Here is a 16,193-nt window from a genome sequence, read left to right as displayed (position 1 = left end):
TTAGCATATTAACTCCTGCATAATCTAAAACAATCTTTGTTACAGACTAAACGGTAAAAAGTCTTTACTTTGGTTCAAAGCTTGGAAAGTGACACATTAATACGCGAGTGTCGAGCGGCGAAGGCGCGTGACTTGCAAAGCGAGGGCGTCATCCAAGACGACTGGCGCCCTCGCTTCTCTCGTCTAGCGATCGACTTGCTGCTCGAAGCTAGTGCCCTACAGATCTGTGAAGAAAATAAACCTACTGCTTACAGTCTGTTGTTGTATATATTGGCAAAAATGATACAAACAAGTGCAGAAAATAACATTTCGTTTACATAGATAAACAAATAACGGACTTGGAAGAACAGTTTTGCTGAGAAATATAATGTCTACTGGGAACCAACAAACAACTTTAAGTAAACATCCTTAAACGTGGACTGTAAGCAATTTGGTACAAAAAATATGAACTAGTCTAGTTTTGCTTTCGAAAAAGTTGACTGGTGCAAAAATGGAAAACGTTGTCTAAAATCAAGAGACTATAAAGGGTACAGAGAGGCCATCCCCCATATACACCCTATTCCATAGGTAATTCGTTTCGAGTTATTTTTAACACCACAGATCTCAAGGGGGATTAGACAACAGCCAATCACATAGCGCGAATGTGTTCCGCGTGGATGACCCACGCTGAGAGCCACGCGTCCTTCACGAAATGACGCAGAACAAAGTGGGGGAAGACGCGGAGAGCGATTTTGCTATTCCTTTTGTCGACGAAAACGACTACAGCGAGATTTCTGCGAAAGCTCTTCCTCTCTTGTATAGAGCTAACAGTAGAGCAGGGAAATCCTTAACACACTGAATATTCTCTCAGGATCATTTATAATATACAGTTTGAAGAGCGCAATTTCTGGTTTGATGTTTATTTTTTTCAGTCTTTATAGCGATTATTCCTACCCACCTACTTTGTCAACTGTAGGCGAACCCTCCTAAAGCTGAATTTCAAGGGACCATATTCAAGCTCAGAAAGAGAAATAAAATTTCGTCGTTGCTTATTTACGTCCTCCATAAAACGCGAAATTAGGCATTTTCACGTCGTAGTCGTGCAAAAACGGGAAAGAAATGAACAAAAAAGTGTGTTGCACGTGCGAAGTTGTTTTTTTGCTAATTAAACCTATTGTTTTTTTGATGTTCTAGTTGTCGTCCACGTCGTTGGATCTTAAACTCCCTAAATTGTACAAACGACCGGTTTCAATAGACCGGCGAAATTTATCATTTTATTAAAGCACTGAGGTTACGACAACTTCGAGTTAAACTGATTTCACGGGTTGTCAAAGAGTCCAGCGATTCCTTTTTCCCAGGTGAGCGTCGACTCATTTCGCTTCAATATTCAGGAATGCTCTCGATCTTTTTACGCTTCCATTGCCTCTCGCCCGACATGTTTTGCACGGCGTTTGGTCATACGAAACCTCCACGAAACATCCACGCCTCGCGCGAGGTAACTTTATCCCGATTCTAAAAATAACTCGAGACGAATTACCTATGGAATAGGGTGTATATGGGGGATGGCCTCTCTGTCCCCTTTATAGTCTCTTGCCAAAATATATTCATCATTTGAACACTTGACTATAATATTTATTACTGAGCTGAGTTAGGTAGTTAAAAGTTACGAAAAAGGTCACATATTACGAAACACAGAAACTACGAAGGATGCAACATACTATACAGGAAACATCAAGGAACTAAACGACCCTGAGGTCATCAACATTTTTTTCAAACACGTGAAACACTTGTAAGTTGTTTCTACTGAAAATTAGAGCATGCCATACAGTCAACTCTCTTATATCGACCACTTCCCATGATCATAAGCGACCACTTTGTATGTAAATAACCATTTTGTTTTCAGTCAAACACTGTTTCAAAGACTCTCGTAAGCGACCACTACTTAAATTTCTTAAGCTACCGCGACCACTTTATAGGCCAGAAATTCCATATGTTCTTTTGTTTTCTGTGGGTAAAAAGGGGGATTGTTACATTGATGCAAAATGTTTTTCAACAGTTCCATGGGTTATTCGATGTGAATCTTTATTGTCAGTTGTCTATTTGACTAGTTTTCGCTAGTAATATAATAACTTCATGTAATTACGATAATCAGTTCAGTTTGAGCTTATTTTCTTGATTTTCCCCGTGAAAACCCACGTCACGTAAGCGACCCCACTTTGTCGTGCACCAAGGGTGGTTGCTTACAAGGGCGTTGACTGTATCAAGTCAAATACTTGGATGTGGTTGTTTTCTTTATCACACACAACTATCTTTCCATCACTAAGATTTGCTGTAGAATTTGGATGCTTAAACTCTCCCCTCTCGCTACCTTCACGTCCAAACTTTGTAACAAACTTTCTACTCAGTTCAAATACCTGAATTCTGTGATTGAATGTATCACAAACAGCAAGGAATCCTTCTTTGTTAATTGACAAGTAATGGGCCCCATTGAACTCTCCATCTTTGCTTCCCTCCCTTCCAAATTTTGAAATTAGCTTTCCTCCAAGATCAAACATTTTGATGGAATGATCACCATAATCTGGGACTATAAAATATTGACCGTGTTGGATACAGTGATTGGGATTGATCAAAGAACCTACCCCTCTAAATTTGCCTAAATAATGCCCATTAGATGAAAATATTTTGATTAGTTGGTTCACACTATTAGCAACAATAATATCACCATTGCCGGTTACTGATAAACCTTGAGGATAATTAAGTTGATGATCAAGATTTCCTCGTTCCCCAAATTTTCTAAGAAAGTTACCATTCCTATCAAGGACTTCCACCCGATGGTTACTATTTTCTGCAACAACATTATTGCCAAGACTATCAAAAGCGATTCCTGTGGGGTATTGGAACTCACCATTGCTCTTACCTTTCTTGCCAAACGATCTTAAGTGGGTACCGTTACTTCTAAATACAGAAATACGGTGGTTAAAGCAGTCAGTCACGGCAATTTCATCACTATCATTCACTGCCACCCCCCACGGCCGGTTAAGCATTCCAACAGACTTGCCTTTTTGTCCAAACGATAGCACAGGTCTGAAGCGCCTGGTTTGTAACTTAACCTCGAAAGGACTGTCACAATCATTTGCTAAATTATTCCCAGCAATTACTTTATTACTTTCCTTACCTTTAGTTCGTGATTGTTGCGCTTTAGTTGTGCTAACAACAGTTTTTACATTACCTATACCTTCACTGTTCAAAACGTTAATCAGTTTTTCAGGTTTATTAAAACTAAACCGAGGAATTAATCTTGATACATTCAGTCGAGGCACGATTTCCTTGGGTGCCCAGTCCTGTAGGATTGTATCAAATGTTTCATTGAAACCAAGGACATCTGTACTGAAACTTTGTTTCAACAGAGCTTCAGTTCGTGCAATGGCTGAATCAATTTTTCCTAGTTGGTTTTCTACTTCGTCTTTTTTCTGTAAGAGAGATTCCAGTGATTTTTGCGCATGTTCATCTACTGCATCAAAAACATGCTGTTTCCTCTCTTCGATAATTTCAATCATTTGGTCCGCACTCATGGCCACTTGACTTTTTACTTCGGCCATTTGCATTTGCACTTCCATGCTATCTTTGCTGCATTGTTCGACATCCTTTCGTTTTTGCTGTGCTTTTTCTGTTAAGGATTCAATCAAGGAGTTGATATGCAACTTGTGGGCATCGGTGGCTTCTTGTAAGAGCATTTTGTTATGACGTTCATGAAGTGTTACAGCACAAGTGTTGCAAATGGCGACTTGACAATTTTTGCAAAATATCTTGAGCTCTTCTTTCTCATGGTGTTTCTTCTGGCAAAATGCTGGTCGCTGTAACACGGCCTCGATGTCTTGTTCTTGAACATCTTTCAGTGCCAGCGTTTTGTGTTCTTTATTGGTGCGTATTATGTTATGTCCCAAAATACATTCTTCGCACCAGAAAGAACAGCACTGGAAGCAATATAAGGTCTGGGCGCTGCGCTTGTCGCAGTTTCCACATTTCACGTTAGATGTACTGCACTCTTTAATTGTCAACACATCTAGCAAACTGTTGATACGAAAATTAGTGGGAAGTTCGCTGGGATTTCCGTTTCCAGGGATTTGAAACTATCTCCTACACTCGGACATGTAATTTTACCTTGAACGCCGCTCGATCGCTGAATATCGTTCAGGCATTGTAGGCAATAACTGTGAAAACAAGGCAACTGCTTTGGATCAGTAAATGTGCAAATACACACAGAACAGGATACCTCATCATGAAGATTGTCCAGCAAGGTCTTTAGATCCATGGCAAAAGATCGTGAACAAACTACGTTTTGAAATAATGAAGGCTTGTATTTGACGATTAAAGAAATGGCAATGCCGCGGAAAAACAATAGCTTTTTTTCCATTTGACCCATGCCACACACCGGAATTGACTGAGGGGAAAACTAAAGTTAAAGAAGAGAAGTGTTATCGAACTCTTCCTCTTCCTTGAAGGGTTAAATCTAACGGAAACGTTTTTCTATGATTACATGTTTGCCGATAGTGCAAAAATCTGGAAGTTATGCCGTTGGCTCCCTTACCAGAGAAGCTGCTGGCAGGTCATGCCCCTTGTGGGATTAACGTATTTGACTGAATGTTACAACTTGTAACATTTCTCGAAGAACTTGAAGAATCAACGTGATTCGGTTAAAAAGGGCTTAGATACACGCCAAACTGGTCACGTAATTTTGACAGGGAAATTTTTGAATGAAAATTTTATCGTCCTATCTAGCTGTACTGTTCTTTACAACGAATTTTTTGTTTTTGTTTTTGCAAAATCTGTAAGGGCAAGTAAGGATAAACATTTATCAGTGAGACAAACCAAGCAAATTTTAAAATGCTAATTAAAGTTTATTACAAATTTACATGTATTACATCATCACGCTTAGATTTTCACATTTATAGCATAATAGCCATCACACTACGACTAATACAAGGTTTTTTTAATGGTTCTTATATCATTTGACAATTGCTGGGGTGGCTTATAATTTTCACATTAACTCGAAACATTAAGAATCTACACTTTTTAAAAATCTACTGTCATGTATTAAATTGCCAGCAGTTTATTACTTTTCTTCAAACGTTAAGGAGATGGCACATATGGCACATGAGCGTCAGGTAAGAAGCGAAAACATCGGCCGAGAAGACTAATCTCACTCGATTCTCTCGTCTCACGACTTGCAATTCGCCTCTTGTATCCTGCTGATTCTCTGAAGAAAATTAAGCGATTTTTCGCGGTCTATTGTTCTACATATTGGCACACATTACACAAGAAACCACAAAAACAAATACACTGGTCCATTGTTTAATAAGTAGATGAAAAAGTGATATACACTAAAACGCATCGGAGAAACGTTGTGCGCTATTGAGAGTATCAAGTACCATTTAATATTACTAGAAAAATAACTAAAAAAGCCTGAAACTGGTCTACTTCTGTGTAAGTAGTTAAGTACAAAAATGTGAACCACAGGCTGGTTTTGCTATTGAACAAGTTAAAATGCATTTAAAATGAAAACCCTCCTGTAAAATATATTTACCAATTGATAGCCTGAGTATCAGACGTTTCTGGGGGAAAAGGGGAAAGATGGAAGCGAAGGCCTGATACTCAGGCTAACCAATTGAACACTCTTGCCGCCCGTTTCTCGAAAGGCCCGGTAACTTTTGTGTCCGAAAAAAATTTGAAATCAAAACCTGTTGAATTTGTAGCAGCACAGTTCAGTCCGAGCTCACAATTTTACTTTGTTAACTGATACTTTCATTGCCGATCATCTTCAAAGTTATTGACACTTTGATGTTAAATGCAAACACTGCAAGCATAAAACAGCTTTTAAGGCCCAAAACATTCTCCGGACTTTCGAGAAACGGCGCGCCACTGACCCTCAATTTCAAGTTAAGTTTTTACATTATAATATGAGTAAGGTCAGTTGAGGTAAAACAGCAATAACAAGAGATTCTCCTACAGTAAACACCTGCCAGAAGAACTTGCATTTTCTAGCCCAAGTTAGCCTAAACAGGTTCTTACATAAATGGTAATTAGCACAAATTTAGGCTATTTAGGTTCTTAAATAGGATGTTATTTTCTGAAGAAAAACTAAAAAGACATTATATAGCTAAAAAGAGTATTTAGTGGTATTCGGCTTGTTCCTTTGGTAAGACTGTAATACCATTACAATTGCATTTGGAGCACCTGATGTCTTCAACGAGGATCCTTAATGATGACTTATCTTATTTGCCCAAGTGTTCATAATTCAGTTATGTTTATAGATTTTAGCGAAAGAACCTGCTTCAAACTTGAGGCTTAACAGGTTCTTAAGGTGGCCCTAACTGACCTAACTGTCAGATTTTAGCCTAACAGGTTCTTAAAAATCACATCTTCAGTCGCGGGATTTTGCTGTATTATGTATGAAAGATCAAGAAACTAAACTACGTCAAAAATGTTTTTTTTTTTTTTCCGCAAACACGAGTAATTGTATATCAATAGTAGATCACACTTTTAAGTAATTGCATTTTTAAGAATAAGATCATATCATATTTGGTCAAATATCTGGATTCGATGGTTATTCGTATCACTCACAACTATCCTCCCATCACTAAGACTTGCTGTAGAAGGAGGAAAATTAAACTCTCCTCTCTCGCTACCTTTACTTCCAAATTTTGTAACAAACTTTCCTCTCAGTTCAAATACCTGTACTCTGTGATTTCCTGAATCACAGACCATTAGCAATCCTTGTTTGTTAACTAACAAATAACTGGGCTTAATGAACTTTCTATCCTTTTTCCCCTGTTTTCCAAATTTAGAAATAATATTTCCTTCGATATCAAACATTTTGATAGATTGATCACCATAGTCTGAGACTATAAAATAATGACCGTGTTGGATACAGTGATAGGGTTTGACCAAAGAACCTGTTCCACCAAATTTTCGTATATACTCCCCTCTAGAAGAGAAGATCTTGATCAATTTGTTACCTTTATCAGCAACAATAATATCACCGTGTCCGTTTATTGATAAACCTTCAGGGTAGTTAAGCTGGTGATCAAGAAGTCCATATTCACCAAACTTACGAAGAAACTTACCATTTGTATCAAAAACTTGCACCCTGTGGTTATTACAGTCTGTCACTACAATATTGCTAAGACTATCAAAAGCGATCCCTGAAGGTGCATTTAACTCACCATTATTGTTACCTCTTTTACCAAACGATCTTAAGTGGGTACCGTCACTACTAAACACTGAAACTCTTGCGTTATGGAGCTCAGTCACAGCAATTTCATCATGGTCATTCACTGCCACCCCCCAGGGATCTTTAAGCATTCCAACAGACCCACCTTCTCGTCCAAATGATAGCACAGGAATGTAACGCTTAGTCTGTACCTGAGCCTCAAGAGGACTGTCACGAACATTTGGCCTTTTATTCCCAGCAATTGCCTCACTGCTTGCTCTGCGTTTAACCCCTGATTGTTGAGCTTTAAATTCGCTAAAAACGGTTTTTACATTACCTATACCTTCACTGTTCAAAACGTTAATCAGTTTTTCACTTTTAGTGAAACTAAACCCAGGAATAAATTCAGTGTCACGGTTTCCTTGGGCTCCCTGTTCCTCTAGGATTGCATCAAATGTTTCACTGAATCCAAGAATTTCTGTACTAAAGTTTCGTTTCATCAAAGATTCAGCTTGTTCAATTGCTGATTCAATTATTTTCACTTGATTTTCAACTTCGTCTTTTTTCTGTGAAAGTGATTGAAGTGATATTTTCGCTTCATAATCGACCGCATCAAAAACATTCTGTTTCCTCGCTTCAATGATTGCAATCATTTGGTCTACATTCGTCTGAACTTGGCTTTTTACGTCGGCTACTTGCGCTTGAACTTCCATGCTCTTTTGGTTGAATTGATCGACTTCCTTTCTTTTTTCCACCATTTTATCTTTCAAGGAAGAAATCATGGAGTTGATCTGTATCTTGCGCGCATCTGTAGCTTCCTGCAAGGGCATCTTACCATGACCTTCATGAAGCGTTACAGCGCAAGTGTTACAAATGGCGACTTTATAGCCATTGCAAAAGAACTTCAGTTCTTCATTTTCATGGTGTTTCTTCTGGCAAAATGCTGGTCGCTTTAACACAGCCTCGAAGTCTTGATCCTGAAAATGCTTCAGTGCAAGAGTTTTGTGTTCTTTATTGGTGCGTATTATGTTATGTCCTAAAATACATTCCTCGCACCAGAAAGAACAACACTGGAAACAATACAAGGTCTGGGCGCTGCACTTGTCGCAATTTTCGCATTTCACGTTAGCTGTACTGCACTCTTTAATTGCCAAGACATCTAGCAAACTGTTGATACGAAAATTGGTGGGAAGTTCGCTGGGATTTCCGTTTCCAGGTATTTGAAACTGTCTGCTACACTCGGGGCATGTAATTTTGCCATGGAGGCCGCTCGTTCGTTGAATTCCGTTCAGGCAGTTAAGACAGAAACTGTGCAAACAAGGCAACTGCTTTGGATCAGTGAATGTACACATACACACAGAACAGGATACTTCATCATGACGAATGTCCAGCAAGGTCTGTATATCCATGGAAAAGGTCGGGAGTGTGTTTAAAATACTCTATAAAGCTTGTTGTTGGCCATGCGGTGTTTTGAATCGGATTTTCAAAGAACCCATCCCACGTATATACGTAATGCCTTACCAATTAAACAAAGTCCATTGAATTGTTTGACGTTTTGACGTAATATCCTGGTTTTCTTAGAACTGTTGTTCTGCTCTACAAAGCATGAACTATTGTCTGTCACAATTTTTTTCGGCAGCTAAATACTAAGACTACATCACTTTAAAGCAGTCAAAAACCCGCACGCGACATTCATTCTGAAGTATAAAACAGGTAACGAGGCGAGGTTATCCTTTCTAGATGTGAAGCCTCTCCTCCGTTCAATGTCTCCACATGTATTTAAAAAATTATCACTTTGTTAGGAACTACCATTCCACTGTACCAGTACATTCACGCATGTCAGTAGCTTTTTGGCTGGGGGGATGACAAGGGCGCGCAGGAAGAGGGAGCAGGAAAATCATTTTCATTCTATTTTCACTGTCACGCCATCGAAAATAAAAATGCAAACCATTCAATACAGGAAGTCCAGAATCTAGGAAATGAAAGAAGATAAATATACAAAAAACCTCGGCAAGAATAAGATCTGTGCTATATTTCATATGCGAGAAATTCGGAAAAATGTTTTACCCAAATTAATAAAGCATTGTATGCAGATGCTATGTTGATGTTAGGGAGCTAAAGCAACGACGACGGCGACGTCAACGAGAACGGTAAAAAAGAGTTAAAGGTTTAGATCGGCAAAACAACAACTCTGCACGTACATCACGTACATTTCTTTGCCGTCACTGCACGACTACGACGTGAAAATGCCTAATTTCACGTTTTGTTGAGAATGTGAACACAAGACAACGAGTTTGCTTTCTTTTCCTGAAATAGTATTCAACTCCAGAAAAAACTGCCAACATTTGACGAACTGAAAGAGATAGAATAAGCGCCATATGGTTTGAAGCAGCGCGACTTTACTTTTTAAGTGACGTCTTCGTACCTGTCACCTTGTTGTTTCTTAACCTCCCTATTGACGGAAGAACGGATGGATGAAAACCCACTCAGTTTGTGAAAGGCTGGTAACACTTAATAGCACATACACAAAAGACTGACTAAACTGAGGCTGCGCGAGCCGTGCGCTTATTTTACCACCCTCCTCCATCAGGTGCTTCTTTTTCAGACGGGTATTAAAAGCTACTTTAACTCCACGGAAAGGAAAGAAGCCGAAAAAAGTATCGAGTAGGTCACACCTGGGAATCAAACAGCCTGGGCTCCTGACTGACTGTGTTACTCCTTGGTCCTAGTCAGAGAGATAGATAGGTAGATAGACAGACAGGCAGACAGGACAGGCTGACAGGCTAGCCTGCGAAAACAGCCCTTTCCCTTCGTTCCTCGCTGCTCAGGACGTTTTGCCAGGAGGAACGTCTCCGTCTCAGTGACATAAACTCCATACTGATGACGTAATTATAAATCAATGTTTACATATTTAATCTGGTAGACTTGGGGTTTAGAATGCAAATTTGTTCGATTTTATGTTTCTCCTGGTCGATTTTGGTAAAGTTTTGTGTTTATTTGCGAACGAGCTCCAGCATAACTCAAATGCTTGTTCTAGAGAAGAATATATTCTTTTAGTAAAATCCAACAAGTGGTCTATTATCAATGCTGCATTCTGATTGGTTGAGCTACTACTAGGGTATATGTTATGGCCCACTAATAGCGATTAAAGTCTAGCTTTAACTAGCTAGAATTTATTCTTTATATTTTTGACCAACTAGTTGGATTTACTAAAACAATTATTTCTCTCGCCGTTATGGCCTCTGAGTCAATAGCCTATTCGGGCTCGAGGAATAATTGTTAAATATTCAAATGGCTATTTATTTATTCAAATTAACAGACAGAGCATCCATCCTAAAGACACATGTCCACAAGGAGGCAGATGACTTTACCCTTGAAGATCTGGAAGACATCATTTTATACCTCGGACTTAATTACATATCCACAAAAAATAATCCAGCTTTTTTTAATAACAAAGCTCGACGGTCTGTTATTTCGAAGTGCGGGCCGAGGTATTCTGGTATAGACTGCGATGAAGTCCTCTTTCCTTCGTTTCTTCTTAAACCCATTCACACCTAATCCGCGATCAGGCTTTTTTTCGGTGAAAGGGGAAAATAGAACGGCGTCCTTTTCCTCTCGCCTCTAAAACATAAAAGGAAGAAGGACCACCTGATCGCAGGTTAATTCACACCTCACCCACTCCACTCTTAGTAGCATTAGCATTGAACAACGCCCCTTAATGCCCGCGCCAGCAGACACTTCGTTTTAAGATTTTGCAACGGATTTCCCTTTGGCTTTTTAACCGAGGATTAACACCCTAAGGATTAATATTTTGGTCTTTGCCGATTGTCAAAACTCTCGAAGTTATACCGTTGAGTCCCTTACCAGAGAAGCTGCTAGCAGGCCACGCCCCGCGTAGCATTAACTCATTTGAAATTTTAAAAGAGAACTCAGACTGAAGAGAACTTAAAGAATCGACGTGATTCGGTTAAAAAGGGCTTGGATACACGCCGAACTGGTCACGTAATTTGACACTGGGAATTTTTGAATGAAAATTTTATCGCTCTATCTAGCCGTGTACTTTCTTTTTTAAGAAAGTACAACGAATTTTTTGTTTTAGTTTTTCCAAAATCTCTGAAATTTGTAAGGGTAAGTTATAATAAACACTAGGGTAAAAATGTATCAGTGAGACAAACCAAGCAAATTTTAAAATGCGAATTGAAGGTTATTACAAAGTGACATGTATTACATCATCACGCTTAGATTTTTCACATTTATAGCATAATAGCCATCACACTACGACTAATACAAGGTTTTTTTTAATGGTTCTTATATCATTTGTCAATTGCTGTGGTGGCTTATAATTTTCACATTAACTCGAAACATTAAGAACCTACACTTTTTAAAATTCCTTTGTCGTGTATTAAATTGCCAGCAGTTAAATACTTTTCTTCAAAAGTTAAGGAGATGGCCCAAGCAGCACACGAACGTTAGGGAAGAAGCGAAAACATCGGCCACGAAGACTGATTTCACTCGATTCTCGCGTCTCACGACTTGCAACTCGCCGCTTGCATCCTACTGATTCTCTAAAGAAAATTAAGCGATTGTTCGTACATATTGGCACACATTATACAAGAAACTACAAAAACAAATACACTGGTCCATTGTTAATAAGTAGATGAAAAAATGATACACACTAAAGCGCCTTTCGGAGAAACTTTGTGCTCTTTTTGAGAGTGTCAAGTCTACCATTTAATTAATATTACTAGAAAAGTATACTAAGTAAAAAAGCCTGAAATTGGACTACTTCTGTCTGAGCAGTTTGGTACAGAAATGTGAACCACAGGCTGGTTTTGCTATTGAACAAGTTAAAATGCATTTAAAATGAAAATTCTCCTGTAAAATATATCTACCAATTGAACTCTCTTGAGGCCCGTTTCTCGAACGGCCGGTAACTTTTGGGTCCGAAAACAATTTGAAATCAAAACCTGTTGAATTTATAGCAGCATTGTTCAGTCCGAGCTCACAAACCGGTCAATTTTACTTTATTAACTGATACTTTCATTGTATCATCTTCAAAGTTATTGACATAAAACAGCTTTTAAGGCCCAAAACATTCTCGGGACTTTCGAGAAACGGTGCGCCACTGACCCCCAATTTCAAGTTAAGTTTTTACGTCAGCTAAGGGAAAACAGCAACAACAAGAGATTCTCCAACAGTAAACACCTACCCGAAGAACCTGCATTTTCTGGCCCAACAACAGGTTGTTACACAAATGGTAATTAGCACAAATTTAGGCTACTTAGGTTCTTAAATAGGATGTTATTTTCTGAAGAAAAACTAAAAATATATCATAGCTGAAAAGTAGTGTTTCAGTGGTATTCAGCTTGTTCCTTAAGAAACTAAACTACGTCCAAAATGTTTTTCTTCCGAACACATGAGTAATTGTAGATCGATTAACAGTAGATCACAATTTTAAGTAGCTGCATTTCTAAGGATAAAATCATATCATATTTGGTCAAATATCTGGATTCGATGGTTATCCTTATCGCTCACAACTATCCGCCCATCACTAAGACTTGCTGTAGAAACTGGATGCTTAAACTCTCCTCTCTCGCTACCTTCACTTCTAAACTTTGTAACAAACCTTCCACTCAGTTCAAATACCTGAACTCTGTGATTGTATGAATCACAGACCATTAGCAATCCTTCTTTGTCAACTGACAAATAACGGGGTTTATTGAACTGTCCATCCCTCTCCCGACGTTTTCCAAATTTAGAAATAAACTTTCCTTCAAGATCAAACATTTTAATGGAATCGTCACCATGGTCTGAGACTATAAAATATTGACCGTGTTGGATACAGTGATAGGGTTCGACCAAAAAACCTGCTCCACCAAATTTACATAAATACTCCCCACTAGAAGAGAATATCTTGATTAATTGGTTATGGACATCAGTAACAATAATATCACAGTTGCCGTTTATTGATAGACCTGCAGGGTTCAAAAGCTGGTGATCAAGACTTCCGCACTCACCAAACCTATGGAGAAACTTTCCATTTCTATCAAAGACTTGCACCCTGTGGTTTTTACAGTCTGTCACTACAATGTTACCAAGACTGTCAAAAGCGATCCCTGAAGGTTGATTAAACTCACCATTATTCTGACCCTCGCTACCAAACGATCTTAAGTGGGTACCGTCACTACTAAACACTGAAACCCTGTGGTTGAGGAGTTCAGCCACAGCAATTTCATCATGGTCATTCACTGCCACCCCCCAGGGCCCTTTAAGCATTCCAACAGACTTACCTTCTCGTCCAAATGATAGCACAGGAATGTAACGCCTAGTCTGTACCTGAGCCTCAAGCGGACTGTCACGAACATTTGGCCTTTTATTCCCAGTAATTGCTTCACTGCTTGCCGTGCGTTTAACCCCTAATTTTTGCCCTTTAGATTCGCTAAAAACAATTTTTACATTACCTATACCTTCACTGTTCAACACGTTAATCAGTTTTTCACTTTTAGTGAAACTAAACCGTGGAGTACATTCAGTGTCACGGTTTCCTTGGGTGTGCTGTTCCTGTAGGATTTTATCAAATGTTTCATTGAATCCAAGAATTTCTGTACTAAAGTTCCGTTTCATCAGAAATTCAGTTCGTCTAATTGCTGATTCAATTATTTTCTCTTGATTTTCAACTTCGCCTTTTTTCTGTGAAAGTGATTCAAGTGATTTTTTCGCTTGATATTCGACCGCGTTGAAAACATCCTGTTTCCTCGCTTCGATGATTGCAATCATTTGGTCTACATTCGTCTGCACTTGGCGTTTTACGTCGGCTACTTGCGCTTGAACTTCCATGCTCTTTTGATTGAGTTGTTCGACTTCCTTTCTCTTTTCCACCATTTTATCTTTCAAGGAAGAAATCGTGGAGTTGATATGTATCTTGCACGCATCTGCAGCTTCTTGCAAGGGCATCTTACCATGACCTTCATGAAGTGTTACAGCGCAAGTGTTGCAAATGGCGACTTTACAGCCCCTACAAAAGAACTTCAGTTCTTTTTTTTCATGATGTTTCTTCTGACAAATTTTCACTTGGACTGATTGAATATGAGCCCAGATGATTCAGACCAACTGACAAGATCGTTGCGATCAGATTGCAAGGCATAACAGTCTGTGATGGAATCGATGCTCTTGAAATTCTTAGTATCATCGGCATAACAGGCAACTCTCGATGTCTTAACAGTGTTTGGTAGATCACCCACAAACAACGGAAACAATATCGGCCTTAGTAGGGACCCTTGTCGTAACCTGTTGCTTGCGTTCCTGTAAGTATGAACGGAACCAATCGTGAAGTTTGCCAGTAATGCCGTATTGGTGCAACCTTCCAAAAGTAACTTGGTGTGATCCACTTTGTCGAATGCCTTACTCATGTCAAGATATATAATGGCTATTTGTTTAACGGCGTCGAGTTGACCGCCAATGTAATGTAAGACACTTGTGAGCTGAGTCACACAAGATCTACCAGCTAAAAAGCCATGCTGTTCGCGACTGATGAGGTGGAATATATGATCTCGTAGACCCGCCAGAACACAGCGTTCGAGAACTTTTATTGTAGATGACAGAGAGAAGGGAAATAGCGCTGTAATTCTCCACAAAGTCTCTCTTTCCTTCTTGAAAATGGGTACAAAGTTCGCGAGTTTCCAGTCTCCCGGAAAAATAGATACACGCCAAACTGGTCACGTAATTTTGACAGGGATGTTTTTGAATGAAAATTTTAGCGCCCTATCGATGTAGCCTTGTGCTTTCTTTTGAGAAAGTACAACGAATTTTTTGTTTTAGGTTTTGCAAAATCTCAGCAAGGGAAAGTAAGATACTAGGGTAAAAATTTATCAGTGACACAAACCGAGGAAATTTTAAAATGCGAATTGAAGTTTAGTACATGTTTGCATGTATTACATCATTACGCTCAGATTTTCACATTTATAGGTAGCATAATAGCCATAACACTATAATTAACACAAAGTTTTTTTTAAATAGTTATTATATCATTTGACAATGGCTGTGGTGACTGAATATAGTTTTCACTTTCACTTAAATGATTCAGAATCACTACACTTTTTGAAATCTTTTGTCATGTATTAAATTGCCAGCAGTTTCTAACTTTTCTTCAAAAGTTAAGGAGATGGCACAGGTAGCACACGAGCGTCAGGCAAGAAGCGAAAACATCGGCCGAGACGACTGATCTCACTCGATTCTCGCGTCTCATGACTTGCACCTCGCCGCTTTTATCCTACTGATTCTCTGGAAAAAATTAAGCTATAGTTCGCGGTCTAATGTTCTACATATTGGCACACATTATACAAGAAACTACAAAAACAAATACACTGCATGGTCCATTGTTTAATATGTAGAGGAAAAAATAGTACACACTAAAACGCATCGGAGAAACTTTGCGCTCTTTTTTACCATTTAATATTACTAGAAAAGTAGGTAAAAAAGCCTGCAACTTTGCTCTTCTTCAGTCTGAGCAGTTTAGTACAAAAATGTGAACCAGAGGCTGGTTTTGCTATTGAACAAGTTAAAGTGTATTAAAAATGATAACCCTCCTGTAAAATATATCATACCTATTGAACACACTTGCGGCCCGTTTCTCAAAAGGCCCGGTAACTTTTGGGTCCGAAATCAAAACCTGTTGAATCTATAACAGCACAGTTCAGTCCGAGCTCACAAACCGGTCAATTTTGCTTTGTTAACTGATACTTTCATATATCATCTTCAAAGTTATTGACACTTTGATCTTAAATGCAAACACATTAAGCATAAAACAGCTTTTGAGGCCCGAAACATTCTCGGGACTTTCGAGAAACGGGCCACTGACCTGCAATTTCAAGTTGGGTTTTTACATAATAATATGAGTTAGGTCAACTAAGGGAAAACAGCAACAACAAGCGATGTATCCTACAGTAAACACCTGCCCGAAGAACCTGCATTTTCCGACTCTGGTTAGCCTAAACAGGTTCTTACA

General features: G+C 38.9%; 3 protein-coding genes across 3 annotated transcripts in view; all 3 read right to left on the bottom strand.

The window, feature by feature from the left end:
• LOC140943727 (ATP-dependent RNA helicase DDX19A-like) overlaps positions 1-16,193 on the bottom strand; it is a 112,161-nt gene that overhangs the window by 79,635 nt on the left and 16,333 nt on the right. The gene's annotated exons all lie outside the window — the stretch shown is intronic.
• LOC140943649 (uncharacterized) lies at positions 1,581-4,395 on the bottom strand. Its single transcript, XM_073392774.1, has one exon. The coding sequence runs from the start codon at positions 3,711-3,713 to the stop codon at positions 2,220-2,222; it is 1,494 nt and encodes a 497-aa protein (XP_073248875.1). The 5' UTR covers positions 3,714-4,395; the 3' UTR covers positions 1,581-2,219.
• On the bottom strand, positions 11,608-14,249 carry LOC140943638 (uncharacterized). Its single transcript, XM_073392763.1, has one exon. It carries the CDS (start codon positions 14,141-14,143, stop codon positions 12,677-12,679), a length of 1,467 nt encoding a protein of 488 aa, XP_073248864.1. The 5' UTR covers positions 14,144-14,249; the 3' UTR covers positions 11,608-12,676.

The sequence above is a fragment of the Porites lutea genome, chromosome 1 (assembly GCF_958299795.1).
Source record: "Porites lutea chromosome 1, jaPorLute2.1, whole genome shotgun sequence".
Lineage (NCBI taxonomy): Eukaryota > Metazoa > Cnidaria > Anthozoa > Scleractinia > Poritidae > Porites > Porites lutea.
Note: the sequence above shows the minus strand (reverse complement) of the source record. Positions and strands in the feature narration are given on the sequence as shown.

What these genes read in the sequence shown, in the direction of transcription:
- LOC140943649 (XM_073392774.1), bottom strand. Translation starts at nt 3,713, where the DNA reads ATGCTCTTACAAGAAGCCACCGATGCCCACAAGTTGCATATCAACTCC.
- LOC140943638 (XM_073392763.1), bottom strand. Translation starts at nt 14,143, where the DNA reads ATGCCCTTGCAAGAAGCTGCAGATGCGTGCAAGATACATATCAACTCC.